General features: G+C 41.0%; 1 protein-coding gene across 2 annotated transcripts; it reads left to right on the plus strand.

Moving 5' to 3' along the window:
• The first annotated feature begins 1,063 nt into the window (after positions 1 to 1,063).
• Positions 1,064 to 21,376, plus strand: LOC141810457 (uncharacterized). Of its 2 annotated transcripts, none has more exons than XM_074698037.1 (24): positions 1,064 to 1,616; positions 3,823 to 4,025; positions 6,600 to 6,704; positions 7,002 to 7,097; positions 9,405 to 9,515; positions 10,019 to 10,142; positions 11,015 to 11,429; positions 12,876 to 12,943; positions 13,264 to 13,510; positions 13,618 to 13,796; positions 13,881 to 14,103; positions 14,192 to 14,343; positions 15,606 to 15,697; positions 15,810 to 15,967; positions 16,050 to 16,195; positions 16,276 to 16,528; positions 16,607 to 16,719; positions 16,805 to 17,045; positions 17,123 to 17,259; positions 17,344 to 17,593; positions 17,799 to 17,941; positions 18,350 to 18,593; positions 18,761 to 18,867; positions 20,662 to 21,376. In XM_074698037.1, exons 1-24 carry the CDS (start codon positions 1,577 to 1,579, stop codon positions 20,667 to 20,669), a joined length of 3,855 nt encoding a protein of 1,284 aa, XP_074554138.1. In that variant the 5' UTR covers positions 1,064 to 1,576; the 3' UTR covers positions 20,670 to 21,376. The 2 variants fall into 2 exon arrangements, with proteins under 2 accessions (XP_074554138.1, XP_074554137.1); XM_074698036.1 differs by having other exon boundaries at positions 1,065 to 1,616; positions 16,607 to 16,728; positions 16,808 to 17,045; positions 20,662 to 21,374.

The following is a 21,376-nucleotide window of genomic DNA, read 5'->3' on the forward strand; positions in this document are numbered from 1 at the left end:
ATGCAGACCACATTTAAAGGTACAGACCCCCCAAACAACAGGCGAGCAGAAACTTTACACCCTGCCACTGACAGAATATTTGACTTTATTGGTATCAAAATTTTATCATACTGAATTTGTTAGTTAATAAAGTAGCTAAATAGACTAAAACTTTGAAACTTCATGTTAAGTATATGCAGTGATAATTACTAACAAGACGTTTTTCTTCACAGTCAGGCCTTTACAATGTGTTTCAGACGTTATTTCAGTAAAGGAAATGTTACTGGCAAAATAATAACAGTCAAAAATGCAATAAAATCTGAAAAGAAGTACTTTTATAACTTTGTGGGGAAAAAAAATAAAGCATGCAGGGAACGAGTTATTCACATATTCTTTCAAAGACAACAGTAGAAATTGTAACCGAGCTCTGCTAGTTACACAAAAGCCTAACTACTTTTAACGATTGTGAAAATATCAATAATTGCAGAATAAAGGTTAGTGGGACTTTTGGGGACAATGAAGAAACCCGGAGATTCTGGCTTATTCAAGCATAGCTTTTATGTTTAATTTAACAAATGAAGGCGCAAACATTGCTGAAAAAAAAACTGTTCAACATTTTGACGTACTTAAAAACATACCCACACCAAAAGTATCACTATTTTTTATTTTTATTTTATTTTATTTCATTTTATTTTATTTTATTTTATTTTATTTTATTTTTGCTGTTTATGCTGTTTTCTATTTTAATTTTATTTTGTAATGAACGCTCACTCATCTAAACGAATGGAGCTTCTGTTGCCAAAATCCGTGCTTATATTTATGACGTGGCTGTAAAAGGGTCAGTAGCAACTGTACTACAGAAAGGAAGAAAGAAAGGAAGAAAGAAAGAAAGAAAGAAAGAAAGAAAGAAAGAAAGAAAGAAAGAAAGAAAGAAAGAAAGAAAGAAAGAAAGAAAGAGAAATATCTTCACAGCACCAGACTGCATTAAATTTAAGGAATAGTATAAAAAATAACCACAAGGAGGCAGCACTAACTCGTCTGGCCTGTTCAAACCAAAGAAGAAGAACAAACCTGTGTGTTGACTTTTGCAAACTGTCTTTTTTTTGGCTTTTAGGTACCATATACGCTTCGGTCCGACTAAAAACTCAAGTATAGAATCTTAACTGGTGATGTTTTATTTTTGAATGGTTAATTTCCTTTTTTTTTATATGTTAACAAATCATTACCGAGCATCAATGGTCGTTTCTTTGCTGGATGTAAAAGCTAACGTCGCCATCTCGTGTTGGAAAATTTGAATTGCCTGCCTGATCCGGTCTTCGTCAGCCAACCAGGAAAGAGGGTTTGCCGTGATCTGGACTGAGGCGGATGAGACCAGAAACCTTTGTTCTGTCCCACCTCTGAAAAACGAGAGGAGAAACCAGAGCCTATCGCTGCGTCCTAACAAACTGCGCTCACGATTTAAGCTGCCGCGACCTCTTCAGGATGAGCAATTAATCAGAAATTAGCTGAAACCAGGCATCCGGATTCATCTTTTTCAGCACTGATCGCTACAAGCCGAGGGGGACATCTGGACGGCTGCTTTCCTGTCAGCTGCTAAATGGAAATAAAACACGGGAATGAAAATGGAAGCAGTCGAGGTGCGTGGACTCTTCTCTAAAATCATGACATTAGTTTAGAAATGATCTCTGATCTGTGAGTCAATATTGACCTCAGCGGAAATAGCGGATTTACTCTCTACAATAATCCATACTGTCTCTATGGGGACCCTCAGTGAGTGCTTCATCTGACTCATTGATTTCATAGAAGGCAATAGCTTCAGTTTTTACAGCATCACCTTATATTATGAGTCCACAGAGAAACTCAATATGCTCCTGCAGCATTCAACAAGACGTGTGAGTTCGTCCTGAGTTTGATGGATGCTGTTGTTGTCAGGGTACCTGAGAGCTGCACTGTCATGTCATTATTTCAGCTGGCACTTTGCCACTATAAATCAGGATCAGTAATGCTGCTTCTGCCTGCCAGCATGTCAAGTGTTAGGGAGATGCTGTTGACTCAGGTTGTAGTTTAAGTTATCTGTCACTAAGAAGGGCTTTGGGTCATTTTTTTTTTCTTGTCTAACAAAATTCAGCTTTGGGGAGCGGTGGAGCATATAACATTTATTGCTACAAAAAGGTCATGTTAAAAAAAAACACTTACATATTTGGGAGTAAATAAAATAGAGACGTAAAGCTATTGTAGCTGGTCTTTTACCAGACAGACTCAAATGCTGCAGAAATTCAAAGACTTAAAACAAAAAGACACAAACAATGAATGGAAGAATCAAACTTCAAAGGATGGTTAATGACAGCTACATAAATCAGTGCTGAGACAAAATTAAAAAATACACACTGCCTGGCCTAAAATAAAAAAAAAAGTTGCCACAAAAAAAAAAAAAAAGAAAAGTTGGACCACCAAGGTCTACATTGATGATGGCAGAGTCTGTCCGCTAAGCAAAGCCTTCTCCAGCACGTCCCAAAGACTCTCAATGGGTTCAAGGTCTGGACTCTGTGGAGGCCAATCCATGTGTCAAATGATGTTTCTTGCTGAACCACTCTTTCACAATCTGAGCCCGATGAATCCTGGCATTGTCATCTTGGAATATGGCCGTGCCATCAGGGAAGAAAAACTCCATTGATGGACTAACCTGGTCATTCAGTATCTTCAGGTAGTCAGCTGACCTCATTCTTTGAGCACAGACTGTTGATAAACCTAGACCTGACCAACTGCAGCAACCTCAGATCATAGACTGCCCCCACAGGCTTGGACAGTGGGCACTAGGCATGATGGGTGATCACTTCATCTGCCTCTCTTCTTACCCTGATGGTCCATCACTCTGGAACAGGGTCAATCTGGACTCATCAGACCACATAACCTTCCTCCATTGCTCCAGAGTCCAATCTTTATGCTCTCCAGCAAACTGAAACCTTTTTTCTGTTAGCTTCACTGATTAGTGTTTTCTTAAGGCTACACAGCTGTTCAGTTCCAATCCCTTGAGTTCCCTTCACAGTGTTCATGTGGAAATGCTCTTACCTTGACTATAAAACATAGCCCTGAGTTCTACTGTTGTTTTTCTTCCATTTGATTTCACCAAATGTGTAATTGATTGCTGATCACGACCATCCAGGATTTTTTTTTTCTGGCCACATTTCTTTCATATTTGGTCCCGACTATCCTTCCAGTTTTTGATAAAGCGTTGGACAGTTTTTAACCCAATTTTAGTCGTTTCTGCAATCTTCTTAGATATTTTCCCTGCTTGATGCCTGCCAATGATTTGACCCTTCTCAAACAGACGAACACCTTTCCACGACCACAGGATGTGTCTTTCCACATGGTTGTTTAAGAAATGAGAAGCAGCTCATTGCACCAGTTGGAGTTAAATAACTTATTGCTAGCTGAAAGATAATCGCAATAATTATCCAATAGGAGGCATGTACCTATTTACTTAATTAAATCCAGGTTGCCACTTTTTTTGGCCAGGCAGTGTATGGTATCTACACAGCAGTTTATCATTAAAGGTTCATTTAGGGTCATTTTTGTCTTTTGATTGAAAATCCACTGCCCTTCTTAGTCAGACTAATTGTTGTGTAAGAAAAAAAAAAAAAGCTGCAGCTAAATCACAAAACATGTAGTTCAAGTTTCCTAGCCCGTACAGACACACTCTTCACTGTGGCACAGGTTGATTTGTTCAGGTGTTCAGTGTGTTAGTTCTTGCCACCTGCTATCATGTGAGTTGAAGGACACTGAACACTGCCTCGAGCCAAAACAACAACAATAACAACATCTCTCTTCCTCCTGTCTCCACAGGTAATGATCTTCCAGTCAACTATCTGCGCCTTCTGGCCCCGCCCTTGCAGCTGTTATCCGCTGCAGTGTGGCAGGTAGTGCAGCAGGGACTCGTGGACCACTATGGGATACTGGAGGAGTTTGTCACCATGGTGACGGAGCTGGTCCCAGAGCTGATGAGCTACAGTCAGAGGGCTCAGCTCATCCTGGGACTCAGAGCCAGGGTTTGTAATGTCTACAGCTGAATGATACTGATACTAATGCTTCATATAATGTTCATTAAAGAGGGGTACGGTACTGTGTTTCATTTAGGCTTTATTCTGTCCTCCTGAGGCCCCTGTGGTAGCTTTACAGCTCAAAGAAATCCATATTTTTCTGTATTTTACCCTCTGTCTGGAATGTTTTGTTTTAGCTGCTGTCTTTAAAGCTTCCCACTTCACAAACCCCCTTTTCTCTGATTGGCCAGACCTCTGGAGGCCTGTCAAGGGCAGAGTTTGGAGAGACTTTTGTGTTTGAGGGCCATCCTACCAATCATTTCAGCAAGTGTCGTAAAGATCTTATGCTATTTTAGCAATGGAGCAGCTTCCTGACAGATTCAGGGATTTTTACAACAGATGAATATGTAGAGGTTTGAAAATCTGCGTTTGAACATCCAGCATTGTTATTTCTATCCATGTTTAAAATACTAAATGAAAGCAGAATCCGCCTTCTTTATAGGAGATGTTACTGAGTTGCACATCACTGAAACCCAGATGATGACACATAACAATGTTATTGATTTATTCTGCTGAGCTAAACACCCCAAAAGTCAGTAAAGAGGCAAGTTTACCATCATGTTACATCACCCCCTCTTTTAACAACACTCTGTAAACATTTGTAAACTGAGGAGACTAGTGTCTGGAGTTTTTAAAAGAGAAATGTTGTCCCATTCTTGCCTCAGATAGGATTACAGCTGCTCAGCAGTTTGGGCTTTCCTTTGTCGTGTTTTTGATTCTAAATGTTTGCAATTGTGACAAACTGGGGCTGCAGGCGGAGCAGCTTGGCACCCAGACTGTCTGACTACAAAGCCTGAATCTAGTTTGGCATTGTGTGGCTGAAATATGGAAGGTCTTCTCTGAAAAACTGCATCATCTAGATGGCAGCAAATATTGTGTTTTTCCATTTCAACACTCAGCATGTTGTCTATGCAGGGTTTATTATTTTACACCAGACTTAAACGAATAACAAACCACCAACATCTGTTTTTGTTGATATTTACTCACCCAACTGTTTTGGAATTGGGTTTGTTCCTCATCATGAAGTCAAATTTGCATCAGTGGCAAACATGGAGGAAAGCAGACTTCAACTTTTGGCACTATGAGCCTCAGAGCAACAAAAGATCAAAGCGACCAATGCACAGACTCTCATATCAACAAACAGCAGATATTTACAAGGGGGAGGAAGGCAGTGAGGCTTTTCTAACCTGCTCTATTTTTCCATTTTTACACCACAAACATAAAATCTACATCAAAGTGTTTGAACCTTTCATACATTATTTATGTTATTCTAATGTTGAAGCAAAAGAAAAAAAAACAGTTGACCAGCTTTTCAGGGAGGATTCACAACACTCAGAAACTGTCTGCTCTGTTTCTGCTCTTGTTTGTCACAAGGTGCACACTTGAAAGTTACAGCAAACTATAAATTATCTATGGCTCCAGCCATCTACAGTGTAATTAGAATAGAATGTAAAATACTTTATTTATCTCTGAGGGGAAATTCAGGAAGAGTCACAACAACAACCAAGAAAACAAAAGTTAAAAAGTGTATAGAAAGTGCAAAAAGGTCCATGAGAAAATAGATGCTGACAGCTTGTCCATCATTGTCCAGTTCAGCCAGTCTCCACCTCCACAGGGTCCAGGACTGAGCTTCTTCAGCAGTCTGTTCAGTCTCTGTCTCCTGGATCCTGTCTGCTCACAGCAGGTGAAGCTCTTACAATGTGGCGTTGGTGTCTGATGTTAGCTCTTTTAGGCATGTCTGTGAATAGCTTGATGCTACTCTGCCTTCTGGTGTTCCATCTGTTGCTGGGTTAGCACAGCTAGCTTTTCCATCTTATCGGAGATAGATCTTACGTTCCAATTAATGATGGATGGAAGGACAGGTCCATGTCGTCACTTCTTAGCTCACACCTGAGAACCAGCACATCGTCCTCACCTCCTTCTCCTCACCTTGTGGGAAATATCTGGCCTTGCACCAGTTAGCATTGACATGCTACAGGCGGCTAACAGCTGAGTTCACATGTAAACAATGCGGCCATGGTTACATGTAGGATCTCCAGACAAACACAGGAGAAAAAATAGTAAAAATGAGCCATACAGAGTACTGATCTACTCCAAATGGAAAGATGATGAAAAAGAGATGAAAAAAATTACAAGAAACTGACAAGAAGGAAAGAACTGCTGTAACAGGCAGCCACAACAGGGCGCCACCGAGCAATTATTGACAAATCTATTTATTTATTTAAATCTATCTTTATAGATTAATGATTAATTAATTTATGATTAATGACATAAATAACTGGAAAGACACATATTGATTTTTTATATGCTCAGAGATACTTAACATAATGTGAAAAACAGGTAAATCTATGAAACACTGAAACAAAATAAGGAACATATTGCTGCAACACTCTTAATACAAAAACGTTTGATGCCATTTCTGTTTATACTTCATAAATATGTAAAAATAAGCATTGATTTTTCTTCTGCATTACAGTTGATGAGGTCCGTTGTGTGTGTGTGTGTGTGTGTGTGTACACTCAGCTGGTCCTGGAGATGTGTCAGGGCGAGCATCCAGCAGACATGCAGACCATTCAGCCTCATCTGGACAGAATTAAAGCTCCAGTCAGCACTGCCAAGGATCACCAGGTAAACACAGAGTCACTGACAAACACACAAAAACAGAACAAAAACTGCAGAGTCAAGGGTTATTTTAATCTTAAAATTCTTAGTGCTTTCAAAGCTTTTATTTCGAGACCAGGTTCATTTCTGAGGCATCTGTGCTTTGGTCTTAGTGGAATCAGCCCTGAAAATCAGGATTCAGTCTGATTCCTGGATTTGAGGACAACAACACTTGGATCATAGTACTTTAAAGTCTGAGTACAGGTGTAATTGCAGGTATGAGAAAGTCTTCATGTGTTGTGTGTGTATGTGTGTGTTAAACAGGTAACCATTAACCAGGTGGAGGAGTCTGAGGTGAACTTTGTGGAGTTGGTGCATTCACTCCTGGAGGATCCGTCTGAAAGAAAATACTTTTTCCAGGTGAGATAGCAGACTGTGTGTGTGAGTTTTATCTTTGCTTTGAAGTGTACTGTGTGTATGATAAATAAATAAACATTCATACATTCATACATATATTCATGTAGATACATGGTCATCCATTCAGTCCTCTGACAGGTGAAGTGACATTGATTAGCTCTATACAATGGCACCTGTCAGTGGGTGGGATTTCTCAGGCAGTGGGTGACCATTTGGTCCTCAGATTGACGTGTTGAAGCAGGAAAAATGGAGGAGTCTAAGGCTGTGAGTGACTGTGATGAGGGACAAATTGAGATGGTGAGACAACTGGGTCAGAGTGTCCTCAAAACTGCAGCTTCTGTTGGGTGTTCCTGCTCTGCAGTGTTCATTTCCTACTCAAAGTGGTCTGAGGAAGGAGAGCTGGTGACAGGTTCATGGGCAGCAAAGGCTCACATGTGGGATCGTTGAGAGAAGTAAGCCAGGAGGAAAACAACAGTGTTGACTTGGTCTCAGAATACCGCTGATCACAATTCATGAAGGCCTCGCTTCACTGCTGACAGGACTTTAAGGATCTGCTGCTAACGTCCTAATGTCAGATACCGCAGCATACCTTCAGAGGTCTCTGGAGTGTATCACTGTACTCGGCAGGTGGTTCCATTGCTGTCCTGGTTCAAAAATGATTTGATGTACAGCAACAAAAGAGAAAAAAGTAAAAGGAAAATACACTGCCTGGCCAAAAAACGTGGCCACCTGGATTTAACGAAGCAAATAGGTATGAGTCTATTGGATAATTACTGCGTGGGCGATTATCTTTCAGCTGGCAACAAGTTATTTAACCCCAACTGGTGCGATGAGCTGCTTCTCATTTATTAAACAACCATGTTGAAAGACACATCCTGTGGTCGTGGAAAGGTGTTCGTCTGTTTGAGAAGGGTCAAATCATTGGCAGGCATCAAGCAGAAAAAACATCTAAGGAGACTGCAGAAGCTACTAAAATTAAGTTAAGAAATGTCCAACGCATTATTAAAAACTGGAAGGATAGTCGGGGCACATCATCTTGAAGGAAGAAATCCTGGAAAAAAAATCCGGAAGATGGTGATCAGTGATCACTGGAACGTTTGGTGAAATCAAATCAAAGAAAAACAACAGTAGAAGTCAGAACTATGTTTAAAAGTGAAAGTAAGAGCATTTCCCCACACACAATGTAAAGGGAACTCAAGGGATTGGGACTGAACAGCTGTGTAGCCTCTTGAATTTGCTAGGGAGCATAAAGATTGGACTCTGGAGCAATGGAAGAAGGTCATGTGGTCTGATGAGTCCAGATTGACCCTGTTCCAGAGTGATGGCCCATCAGGGTAAGAAGAGAGGCAGATGAAGTGATCACCCATCATGCCTAGTGCCTACTGTCCAAGCCTGTGGGGGCAGTCTATGATCTGGGGTTGCTGCAGTTGGTCAGGTCTAGGTTCAGCAACAGTCTGTGCTCGAAGAATGAGGTCAGCTGACTACCTGAAGATACTGAATGACCAGGTTATTCCATCAATTGATGTTTTTCTTCCCTGATGGCACGGCCATATTCCAAGATGACAACACCAGGCTCAAACTGTGAAAGAGTGGTTCAGGGAGCATGAGACATCATTTTCACTCATGGATTGGCCTCCACAGAGTCTAGACCTGAACCCCATTGAGAGTCTTTGGGATGTGCTGGAGAAGGCTTTGCACAGCGGTCAGACTCTACCATCATCAATGAAGATCTTGGTGAAAAATTAATGCAACACTGGATGGAAATAAATCTTGTGACATTGTTGAAGCTTATCAAAACAATGCCATGGTGAATGCGTGTGTGAGGTGGAATGCTTGTAAGAAAAAACACGGCTGTAACATGCCAGACTTTCTCTTCTTTAAATAGACGGATGGGATCAGGATGTACCTTGGAGTGTCAACCAATTAGAATCAGGTATTTAACCAAACTGTTTGAACTGTACCTGGTCAGCAGATAGAAAAGAAAACAAACAGATTGTCTGTTGTAGCCACGCTGTTTTTAACAGTACTATTTAGAACTGTAACTCTTATCCACACTTCACCGGTGAGAGAAGTTCCAGTTGATGCGGTCGTGACAGAATTGCAACCACAGTCTGAAAAATTCCTCACACAGTTGCTGAATTTTCAAGGTTTTGAAGCATTCGTGCCAAAGAAAAATGTTTGCGAAACCCCACGAGGTCAGAGAAAATATGTGAGCTATGCAGAGTTCAAGAAGCCCTGCACAGATGCAGGCTGCAGGGTCAGGACACAGTTTCCCCTCACCCCTCATCTGTGTGTTCTTCTCATCTGCAGGAAATCTTCCCGGTGTATTTTGGTCCAAAGTACGACGCAGCTCTTGAGATGCTGGTGTGGGAGTTTATATCACGACTGGAGGAGCTGCTGCCCGTTCCAGACTTCACACAGGTGCCGTTTTGTTTTGAGCTCTTGAGATCATAGCAGTGTAGAGGCTGCCATGAAGCTCATTTCAAAGTCTTTCTGCAGCCACACTGCGGCTGACTTTCACGCTCTCTTAAAAGGTCGGAAAATCTGCCTGAGGGGGGCCACTGTCCCTCAGAGAGCTGCATGCAAACTTCCACTTCTGTTGATTTAACCATCAAAGTGAAACAAAATTCACTCAGATGAAGTGTGCCACGAGGCAGTAGCTGTGGTAATTTTCCAAACTCGGTCTCTGATTCGAGGCAGCAGTGGCACACAGGTTGGGCACGGGGGCTCATCTGTCTGAAGCACTGATCCAGAGACAGATACAAACCGGGCACAGGTGCAACACTCAGTCCCAGGAGGCTTCCTCCGCCCTCTGATTTCTGCACCAAGAAGTGTCAAACAAAATTACAACTGGTTACATCATTTTCTCTGAAATGAAAAATAAACAAACATTTAAAAAAAAATCTTGTTTTCTCTTTTTGTAGTTGGCAGATTTTCTCAGAGACACTCCTTCATTCCTCAACGACTGTTTACAACCCTTATTCCCTCCGGCGGACATGAAGGCGTTACTTGAACACCACAGAAACCTCGGGCATTTTGAAGAGAAAGGTAACCAGAGTTCACTGTTTGTTCATGAGCTAGTTATTGGAATAAACAGTCAACAACAAACAGAAACCAACTTTCTGCACAAAACTATAAAAACAACAAATCTAGAATAGAATAGAATAGAAAAAAAATTTATCCTCAAGGGGAAATTCAGGAGTCACAGCAGCGATCAAGAAAAACAAAAATAAGAAAGTGTATAGACAATGCTCATCCATCGTCATTGGAGATAGATCTTACATTCCCAATAACAATGGATGGACAGACAGGTCCATGTCGTCACTTCTTAGCTCACACCTGAGAACCAGCACGTCATCCTCACCTCCTTCTCCTCACCTTGTGGGAAACATCTGGCCTTGCACCAGTTAGCATTGACATGCTACAGACTACTAACAGATGATTTCACATGTAAACAATGGTTACGTGTAGGATCTCCAGACAAACACAGGAGAAAAAGTAGTAAAAATTATCACTGAAGACACAAAACCAGTTTGGTGTCCATAACCAACAAATGAGCCATACAAAGTGATGACCCACTCCAGATGCAAACGTTACGAAAAAAAGACCAAAAAATTACAAGAAACGGACAAAGAAGAGAGAGCTGCCTCAACAGGGCAGCACCTTGCAACAATATCTATACCTAACTAAGTGTAAACATCAAAAGGAGAGTCGATCACCTGCAGAGCTAAGGTGAAGGACTAGTCATGACACAAATAGGGAGTGAGGGGAGATAGTCAACAATTTCCTCATGTATCAATTAAGTTTTTCGGATGAAAAATGAAAATTAACTCTCCTTTTCTTGCTTAACTTGAGTTTGTCTTTTCTTAAACGTTACAGATTCTCTGGGGTCTAATTAATCCTATTTTCCTCCTTTGTAGATCCTCGGTTGCTACCCATGGATGACTGCATCCTCTCCTCCTTGTCTCTGCCCCCCGGGTCCAAGTCTTCTGCAAACCCCTCCTCCAGCTCGCCTGCTCTCACAGACTCCACCCCTCCTGAGCATCAGGGACGTCCCAGCGCTCCTTCCAACACCTCCAGCACCCAGGAGAAGACAAACAGGGAGCGGCAAAGACTGAGAGAGACAAGGCTCCTCAGTTCTCAGGAGGGGAAAGCAGAAAGCTCAGTTAGTTGTGAAGACACCATAGACCTCACAATGTCCAACGAGGCTGCCGATTCCGATTCAGCAGCCAGTGAGAAGAGCCAAAGTTTGAGAGGACGAGTTCTCAGGAAGAGGAAGCTGAGTGGAGGGGTGGATGTTCCCCACAAACAGCCCACAGAGGCCGCAGCTTTCTTGTAAGAATGCACCAACACTGCAAAAACTCAGATAGTAGCTCATTTATCTTTTATTTACACATCACATTTACCGGAAAAATCACATAACAAGCCAAAAATAAGCCTTGGAATTCTCACAAGGAATAGTAAAAACTCTTAAGCTGTGCTCTTTTTCTCAGAAGCATTTTCACACATGGATTTTAAGTCTAAGTCTGTATGGGTTTGTCACTATTATCTTAAAATCACCACCATGTCTAAAGTCATAAGGGGTTCCCACACTTTATCTGTAAAGCTAGAGCGCCATCTACTGTTGAGAACAAAAAGAATTTGCATTAAATCTTTAAACTCAAGTTTTAAGATGTTCCTTACTATTTCTTCTTTTTTTTTTTATTACCGTATTAACTCTAATATAAAAAGACAAATCTGTTGATAGGGTCATTACGGTAATTAAAAAAAAATCTTTTTAAGTTTTTTAAATTACCATATTTACCATTATACACACTGAAAAATCTGTTTATATTAAAAATCTAATTAATTTGAAAAAAACTTTAAAATTTGCAACATGGATAGATACTCACTACAAGAAATCTAGACCTTGGTTTTGACTTGAAATACCTTGAAAAATAATTTCTTTGAGTTCCCTTCTTGTTATGAGGAAAGAAATCACCTTGTTCTGATCTGCTGTGTTCTTCTTGGCTGATATGTTTGTGTCAGAGCTCTTTTTTTTTTTTTTTTTTTCTCTTCATTCAGAATTCATGTTTTAAGCATCCACATATGTGCACAACAATTCAAATCAAAACAGAGTAATGTGAAAAAAACAGAAACATGAAACAAGAGAGAGGAAATAACATAACATATTAAAAAAAAAAGAAGAAAGAAAGAAAGAAACACAAAGGGCATTTAATAGCACTTGTGTGCAGCATAAACCCGACGGGGTTTCAGTTTAGCTGCTACTGAATTTTACCTTAAGTCTCCTCTAAGTGGTTAATGTGAAGATAAACTTGATCCAACTTCTCCAGTAGTCCTCAAACGCATCACCCTTCAATCTTAGTGTAAAAATCATTTTTTCCTAACAAAAATATCATTCAATACCTTCAACCAGTCTGTTAATGAGTGTGGTCACTGACACATCCACTTTTTTTGTTACGGATTTTTTACTAGCCACCAACATTATCCTGCACAAATAAGCTTTAGGTGAACCCTGTTTTGAGGTGGATCTGACCCAGGTACATCACTTTAAAAAAAAGTCCAACTTAGTCTTGAAGGCTTTTCCATACTGTTTCTGATTGACTTCCAATAAGTTTTAAACTCTGAACAGTCCCAAAGTACATGGTAATGGTTTCAGTGCTTGTGTTATGAAGAATCTTGCAAGTTTTTTCCAATTAGCTCAGGTTTTATGGAGAATTTACTTCGACTCGATTAGAAAAATTATTAAATTTTCTTTCTCATGTTTTTCCTCCTGGACAGAAATCCATCCCTGGATGATGAGAACTCATCTGAATCTCCTCTCATCTCCATATGGGGAGAATACACAGGTTTGCAACTGTTTTTATCTTTACTTCCCTTTACTGCAGGGGTTGTGGAGCCTGTCTCAACTCAATATGATTTTTTAAAATGTTTTATTTTCCACATTTCCTTCTTCATTATCATTTTCCTCTTCTTCTTTCTTCTCACCCATCTTTTTCTCAACCTTCTTTTTTTGGCCAGTCATGCTCATTCCTCCTGTTCCACCCATGCTGTGCTGCTCTGTTTGTGTCTCTTTTCTCACAATAATCCAAAACTGTTTTTATTGATTTTGTTTGGACACATTAGCCTGGGATCAGTCCTGAGAGCAGCTCGTCTTGTCTCGTTTCAGACTCTCAGGAAGGCTCTCTCCCGGTTGTGACGGACACAAAAGTTCCCTGGTCAGACGAGGAGACGCTTCACCTGATCGACATCTGGGGTAAGGACTCGGTGCAGCGAGCTTTGAAGGGCTGCTTAAAAAACCGCCACATATTCACGCAGATCGCTCAGAAAATGGCAGAGAGAGGCTACATGAGATCAGTGGAGCAGTGTCAGACCAGGATCAAACGGCTGAAGAAGAGCTTCAGGCAGAACAACAGGTGGGTGTTCAATCCAGCCTTTGTGTCGTCCACACACTTCAGCTGAATTCCCATCAGGCCTCAGTTAATGCAGCAGTAACTGATGTTATCCTCTGGTCTAACACCAGGGGGAGCTCCAGGCTGGAGTATAAGTTTTACGAGCAGCTGCAGCGAATCCTCGGCTCCACAGCTGCCTCAGCTGTTCCTGAGGTCACTTTCGATGTCGAAGACGTAAACGAGGAAGAGCAGCCCCAAGAAGGCGACGATGACCTGCAGTTTGTTGGTCAGACCAGCAGGATAGAAATTGGTATTTATTGTTAACTCAATAAGTATTATCACTTTAAGGTTTTTAAATAGATAAATGCTAAAATGTGTTAAACGTCTCTTTTAGGAACTAGAAGTGTTCCATGGACGGACTTAGAGACGTTGACGCTCATCAACACGTGGGGTGAAGACAGGATGCAGCAGAGGCTGAGAGGAGTCCACAGAACTGGACACATTTTCTCTGTTATATCCAAGAAGATGGCTGCCCAGGGTTTTGCCCGGACACCAGAACAGTGCCAGACCCGGATGAAGAGGCTGAGATGCAGTTTCCGACAGTGCTACCAAAACAAGTTCGTGCGCTTTCTGGTGTAAAATCAAACAATGAAAAGTTTTCTCTTTTTTCGTCTTTATCTTCTCTTCTCTTACCTCTTCATACAGCTTGAGGGGACAGGAGCCGGTCGAGTGCAAGTTTTATAAGGAGCTGGGGAGTATTTTGGTGAAGGACTTCCTCTTGGTGCCACAGGTGGAGGAAATGCCCTCAGAAGAGCCTTCAGAAGACGACGGCCCTGGTTTCTCCCAAGCTAACATGGGTATTTGTGATGTTGACACTGCTGAAGCTGGTCAAACATAAAACAAGCTCCAAACATCACCCAACCAGACCACTCAGGCTGTCTGGGTCAGCTCTACTTTCTGTACTCGGGGTCAGAACAAACATAGAGGTGTAGATTTTTTTAATGCTCCATATATCTGAGACAAATTTTAAAAACTCATTCTGGCTCAAGTTGAGTTGAACCTCTACCTGCATGTAAATATCTTTTAGACCAGTTCAGTTTTTATTGTTTAAAAACTTTTGGCCCCATATAGGGGTGTTTCAGTGCCACATTCCCCTAAAAAAAACAATATCCTTTTTTACCTTCTGGTTTTATTGAAAAGATGCTCTAAAAGGCTAAGAGAAAAGAGAAAGTATAGAATAGTATAGACTTTATCACCAAAAGGGAAATTCAGGAGGAGTCACAGCAGAAATAAAAATAAAAAACAAAAGTAAGAAAGTGTACAGAAAGTGCAAAAAAGGTCCATAAGAAAATAGATGCTGACAGCTTGTCCATCATTGTCCAGTTCAGCCAGCCTCCACCTCCACAGGGTCCAGGACTGAGCTTCTTCAGCAGTCTGTTCAGTCTCTGTCTCCTGGATCCTGTCTGCTCACAGCAGGTGGAGCTCTTCCAATGTGGCGTTGGTGTCTGGTGTTAGCTCTGTTAGCCATGTCTGTGAATACCATGATGCTAATCTGCCTTCTGGTATCCCCTCTGTTGCTGGGTTAGCACAGCTAGCTCATCCATCGTGTTGGAGATAGATCTTACGTTCCCAATAACAATGGATGGAAGGACAGGTCCATGTTGTCACTTCTTAGCTGACACCTGAGAACCAGCACCTCGTCTCAACCTCCTTTTCCTCGCCTTGTGGGAAGACATCAGGCCATACACCAGTTAGCATTGACATGCTAAAGGCTACTAACAGCTGATCTCATATGTAAACATGCAGCCATGGTTACATGTAGGATCTCCAGACAAACACGGAAGAAAAAGTAGTAAAAATATCACTGAAGCCACAAAAAGTTTGGTGTCCATGACCAACAAATGAGCCATACAAAGTGATGACCCACTGCAAATGCAAAGATTACGAAAAAGAGACGAAAAATTACAAGAAACAGACAAAGAAGAGAGAGCTGCTGCTAAAGGCAGCCATAGCCAACAGGGCGGCACCTAGCAAGATAACTCATTTAATAACAATAAGGCTCAATTAAGGATGGTAAAAGGTCATTAAAATCTTTTTATTTTCTGTTTGTGTCCTTCAGAATCTGCTGTCGGCGTTCAAGAAGATCGAAAGAAAGTGCCCTGGTCTGACAAAGAGACCATCATTCTCCTGGAGTTATGGGGAGACCAGCAGGTAGAGAAAGGCTTTATAAAATCAGCTCAAACTTTAAGATGCAAGCAGCAGCTTTGCTCTTGTAACATGTTATTTCTAATCAAACTACGACTCTGACTCCCTCTGCATTTAGGTCCAAAAGAGCATGAGACGCTACCCACACAATGGTCACATTTTCACTGAAATATCTGAGAAACTCAGCGCCAACGGCTACTCCCGTAGTCCAGACCAGTGCCACACCAGGATCAAACGACTGAAAGCAAACTATCGGCAGTGTCGAGAGAACATGAGGTAATAAACGCACATGTATGTTGATTCTCTTTTATGCGCTGTTTTCCATGTGTGTTTATACAACAAACTTTCTGCTCGGCAGCTTGTCTGGGACTGACAGGGTCGACTTCAAATTCTACGATCTGCTGGAACAAATCCTGGAAAAGCAGCCGTCGACTTCCTCCACTGTGATCACAGACTCCATCGAGATATCAGAGGACTCCAACGGGGAATCAGTGACTGAAGCAGGTGAAATTTCCCTCTTGGTCGAATGTAAAGCAGAACAAAGTGTGAAACAGCTGCAACATCCACTGTGTTTCTCTCATAAGATGGAGAAATCAGCATGTCTGCAGAAAAACCTGCACCAAGCTCGTGGACGGACGAGGAGACCCAGGCGCTCATTGAGATCTGGGGTGTAGAGGATGTTCAGAAGGCGCTGAGGGGTTTCGTCCACAACGGTCATGTTTACGCTGAAATTTCTGAGAGAATGCAGGAGCTGGGCTACCTGAAAACCTCCGAGCAGTGCCGCTGGAAGGTGAAATCACTGAGGAACAACTTCCGACAGTGCTACGACAGGAAAAAGTGAGAGTTACATCCAGTCTGTCGGCACAAATAATCAAACATGAAACGATTACTTTAACTTTTTTTTACACTTTCCAGGAGCGGAAAGAGTGTTGATTATAGATTCTTTGATCAGCTGGAGCAGATACTGGGGCAGGAGGCTGTATCCATGGATGAATACGATGAAAGAGATGAGCAGGCAGACCCAGATCCAGATCCAGGTAAAGGGAATCTTCCTTAATCATCTCAGCAAAATGAAAAATGGTTCAAACATACTCCTCACATACGTCTCTTTGGCAGAATCTGGTGCTGACCCTTTGAACACAGCCTGGACGGAGATGGAGACAGTAGCTTTGGTTGAAGTTTGGGCTGCAGACGACGTGCAGCACAGCCTTAAAACGTGCGTACGAAACGGGCACATCTTCGCCGACATAGCTGAGAGGATGACCATCGCGGGATACCCGAGGACAGCGGAGCAGTGCCAATCCCGTATCAAGAGACTGAAGAAGGCGTACAGACGGTTCTGTAACAACCGGAGGTAAATCAAACGCAGGACTGATCCTGTGTCATTTCTTCACAAGATGCTTCAAATGCTGATTTTTATTTGTTTTTCAGAAATGGACGACCCTCTGCGTTTCGATACTTCCACCTTCTCGCCCCAGTTCTTGGTGACGACTCAGTTTTTGTGGATGTGGACAGTGCGACTACTGACTCTAACATGCAGCCCTACATAGACAACGATCCTGACATATGTACGTTTAAAATCATCATGTGCTTAAAGCCATCAGAAAATTTAACACAATGCTAAAAGATGCTGTCTGATTTTCTGTGCCTAGACGACCAGCCCTCAGGCAGCCACCTCCTCTCCGACATGAGCAAAAAGACGCCCTGGTCAGATCTGGAGACTCGCACCCTCCTGGAGATCTGGGGCGAAGACGCGGTCCAGCTCACTCTGAGGGGCTGCCAGAAGAACCGCCACGTGTTTGTGTACATCTCCGACAAGATGAACAGCCAGGGATTCATTCGTACCTCCGAGCAGTGCTACACACGCATAAAGCGCCTTAAATACGGCTTCTTCCATGAAAAGTTAGTCAGGAAATATTTTTTGTAACAATTTCGATTCAATGATTTTTTTTTCGAAGTGATATATTTTTAGAAACTAAACAAGAACTTTTTTTTCAGATGTTTCAAACAAATCTTTTAACAAGTACATTTTATGAGCAATTCATTGGTGACAAATTCAAACCATCCGACTCACCTGTTTGTGTGTTTGTGTGTGTGTTGATTTCAGGGAGGAGTTTAAATTTTTCAGGCAGATGGATGAAATCTTCAGAAAGGAGCCAAAAGTGGACGACCCGGTCGATGACTCGTCAGTTCCATCAGTTCCAGATGAGCCCGACTATGACTATGAAGCAGTTTCCAGTCAAAAGAAAGGTCAGAAAGACAAAACAGAGTATTTTTTTTAGCTGTATGACAAGAAAGCTGCTGATAATTGATGATTTTAATTGTCTCAAAACTTTTTGTAGACCCTTTAAATAATTAAGAACTCAACAGTCTTTGAAAATCTGTCCTACTGTTTAAAAAATACACTAAATTCCCCTGAAGCTGAGCTTTTGTCGAGAAGTTTTTCCTCATTGACTCAGCTCTTTAAAAAAATCAAATCAATCAGAAAACCTCAGAGTTCAGGAACCTTTAAGAAGTTATAATCATTCTGAATAAACTACAAATAAACTGTTTGATTCTGTTGCTCACAGTAAATACTGTGTCATTTTCAGTTTGTTTCGTAATGGGTCAAAAACTCCCCACAGGAGCTTCAAACCTCATCTCTGTAACTTTCCTCAGGTACAACTTGGTTGGCGGAGAGCTCCAAGCTGCCCTGGGGGGACGGGGAGACCGAGGCCCTCCTGGAAATCTGGGGGAGTGAGGACGTCCAGGTGAACCTGAAGGGCTGCACAAAGAACAAACACATCTTCATCCAGATCTCGGAGGTCATGGCGAGCCAGGGCTACATGCGCACTCCTGAGCAGTGCCAGACCAGGATAAAGAGGCTGAGGGCCAATTTCAGGCACTTCCTCGAAGGCAGACAGTGAGTTCAGAGGATGAACTGAGTTTAGAATATGCCACATGTTAATTATACTGTATTATTTTCTCAGCATGCTTCAGTTCTGTGGAATTCAGGTCTTCACACTGAATGAAATCGGACTGAAAGCTGTTAAACACTCTGACACTCTGACTCTCTTTTTCTTCATTCAGAGGAGAGAAACAGGAGTGTAAGTACTTTGAACAGCTGGTGCAGATCTTTGGGAGCAAGTATGTACCGAACAGTGACCCCCTGATTGATGATCCAGCAGATGTTGCAGGTAAGAAGTCACAATATGTGCTGACATTTACTTTATTCTTTTTCACAGTCGAAAGTTCGAGGGTTTTTACCAGTTGGGAAATATGGTTTGAATAAGTCATGACAAGGCAACAAATGACAAAGTGACAAGGTGCTCAGAACTTAAAAGAAAATTTCATCGGGCAAGAAAGAAAGAAAGAAAGAAAGAAAGAAAGAAAGAAAGAAAGAAAGAAAGAAAGAAAGAAAGAAAGAAAGAAAAGAAAGGAAGAAGCAATCAGTAAAAACAATCTGACTCAAAGAGATCTTGTAACAAGATGACAGAAAGATTTAGAGGAAGCCTGATTAAATAGGGTCATAGAATCTAATTTCTGATTTCCTGTCATGTAAATAATTTCAGTTTTCTTCAGGCTAGTTCCCCTTTTCAAATGTGAGTGGTCATATCACAGTTTTTAATATTAAGGAAGGAATTTCAATACAGTACATACTGAAAAAAATTAAAGTAATGTAATTTGCACTTTACTCACTTCACAATCTAAAATCTAGGATATTTACATCTTATTTTTTCTCAAGCTCACCAATTTCTCGTTTAAGCATGAAATGCAGGAGGGATGTTTTGTGACATTAAATTACTTCACCCTAAAGATGGCGCTGTAATCTAGCTAAAATTTCATTTCAGACAAGAACAGACATCCTCAAAACTATCCATATTTTTTTTTTTTAATCAAGGTCTATTTATTGAAAGTTTTACAATTTACAAAACAAACAGGAAAAAAAGTATATAGAAAACCATATATACCGACTATCAAAAAGAGAGAGAGAAAAAAAAAAAAAAAAAAAAAGAGGAAAAGAAAAAGCCCACCCATCAACCCACCCACTGGACAAGTATTGTACTATAGTAATCAGTCATCCTACACTAGCACCGGCTAACACAGAAAGATGTATAATATATTATGGGGTTATGCTCTCTGCTCCTAACTTCTCAACAAATATCAAGAAAGGCTTCCAGGTTTCATAAAATCGTGAAACAGACCCTTTAAGAGAGTGTCTTATCTTCTCAAGCTTGACATATTTCATAATCTCTTTTATCCAGTGAGAATATTTAGGAGGAAGAGGGTCTTTCCACTGGAACAGTATAAAAAACTGTCCATAGTTTTTTATTAATTTATTTTTATTTTCCAGAAGGTCCAGGGACTTTTAGGTCTTGGTAAAATATTCATCGGAACTACATTGTTCCGGTGGCCCATTGTTTGTCTATATTTCTACCCCTGGCTAAAAACCAGAGTAGATTATATAAATCAGGCCAGAGACGTTAAGAGAGAAAAAAAACATTTGCTCATGTTGTGGTTGGTCTCTGCTTTTGTTTTGTTGCTTCTCTCTCCCTCTCTGTTTATTTTCTTTTCTGTCTACGCTCTATCCTTCTGTCACTGTCTCTTTTCTGATATCACCTTGGTCCGGTCTAGCAGTAATCTTTAAACTTGGCAATATATGGGAAAATATATTTTACAAAACAATAGTAAAGAGTATCATTTTATAACTAACAGGGAGCCTTTTACACAAACGGCTGCTCTTGGGAAAGTAAATGTGTGTCTGCACAATACAGCAGCCAGACCATAATTCTGTTGTTGTGATTCTGGACTGGACAAGTTAAAAAAAAGAGAGAAAAAAAGGGTAGTTGCTAAACATCTTTGGACCAATAGAGGGCAGTAAGATACATTAAACCCTGAGCTAAAATCAGGAGCTCACAGGACAAACAAAGCAGAAAAATCAAGACGAAACTTCCTTCTCATGTCTCTGAAACATATCGTGTGCTTTACAGAGACCTGAAACTGTTCAGTGCTTGGGAAGGAGCTGCAGATCACAGAAGTCCCAACTAAGAAACGGTCGTATCAAAGTTTGGTCAGCAGTTCCTCACAGACGACAGAAGCAAAGCCAACGCTCACTCTGATCCTCGTTTGCCTCTGTGTGACTTCAAGTACTTTTACACTGCAAAGACACAGGCTGTGTGTGAGTGTTTTGTGTGTATGTGTGGTTGTATGTGCGAGTGTGTGTTTTACATCTTCCACCAGAGTGTCTTGTGATTATTGATAATTGATAATAGAGCCATGACATAAAAACCAGAAAGCTCAGGGCTCATGGGACATAAAAGACGCTCCAGAAGGAGTCACTCGAAATGCTGTGCTCCTACAGAAAAACAATGTTTCTACTTGTGTATATAATTTTTTGATACTTGAACTTAAGTGAGGAGGTCCAAGCACAAAAACAAAGTTCTTTGTAAATGTAGCCATGGTGTACTTTGTTCTTCTTCTTAATTTATTTAATTTATGCCTCATTTGTTCTGTTTTTCTTACTGTGCTCTTGTTTACATGATTGCAAAATCAAACAGCTGACTTGTTATTTTGTTCTCTGTGTTCATTGGTCTTGTTTACAGTTTATTTATTGAAACTATTTGTTCTGTATTTCAGAGATTTATGATTTACTTGAAACTTGTTGTTCTCTGAAGCACAAGTGCTGAAGTTTCACATGTTCATTAA

Source organism: Halichoeres trimaculatus, unplaced genomic scaffold, assembly GCF_033239565.1.
Source record: "Halichoeres trimaculatus isolate MK-OKI-2021-1 unplaced genomic scaffold, fHalTri1.1 fHalTri1_scaffold_21, whole genome shotgun sequence".
NCBI classification, from domain to species: Eukaryota; Metazoa; Chordata; class Actinopteri; order Labriformes; family Labridae; genus Halichoeres; species Halichoeres trimaculatus.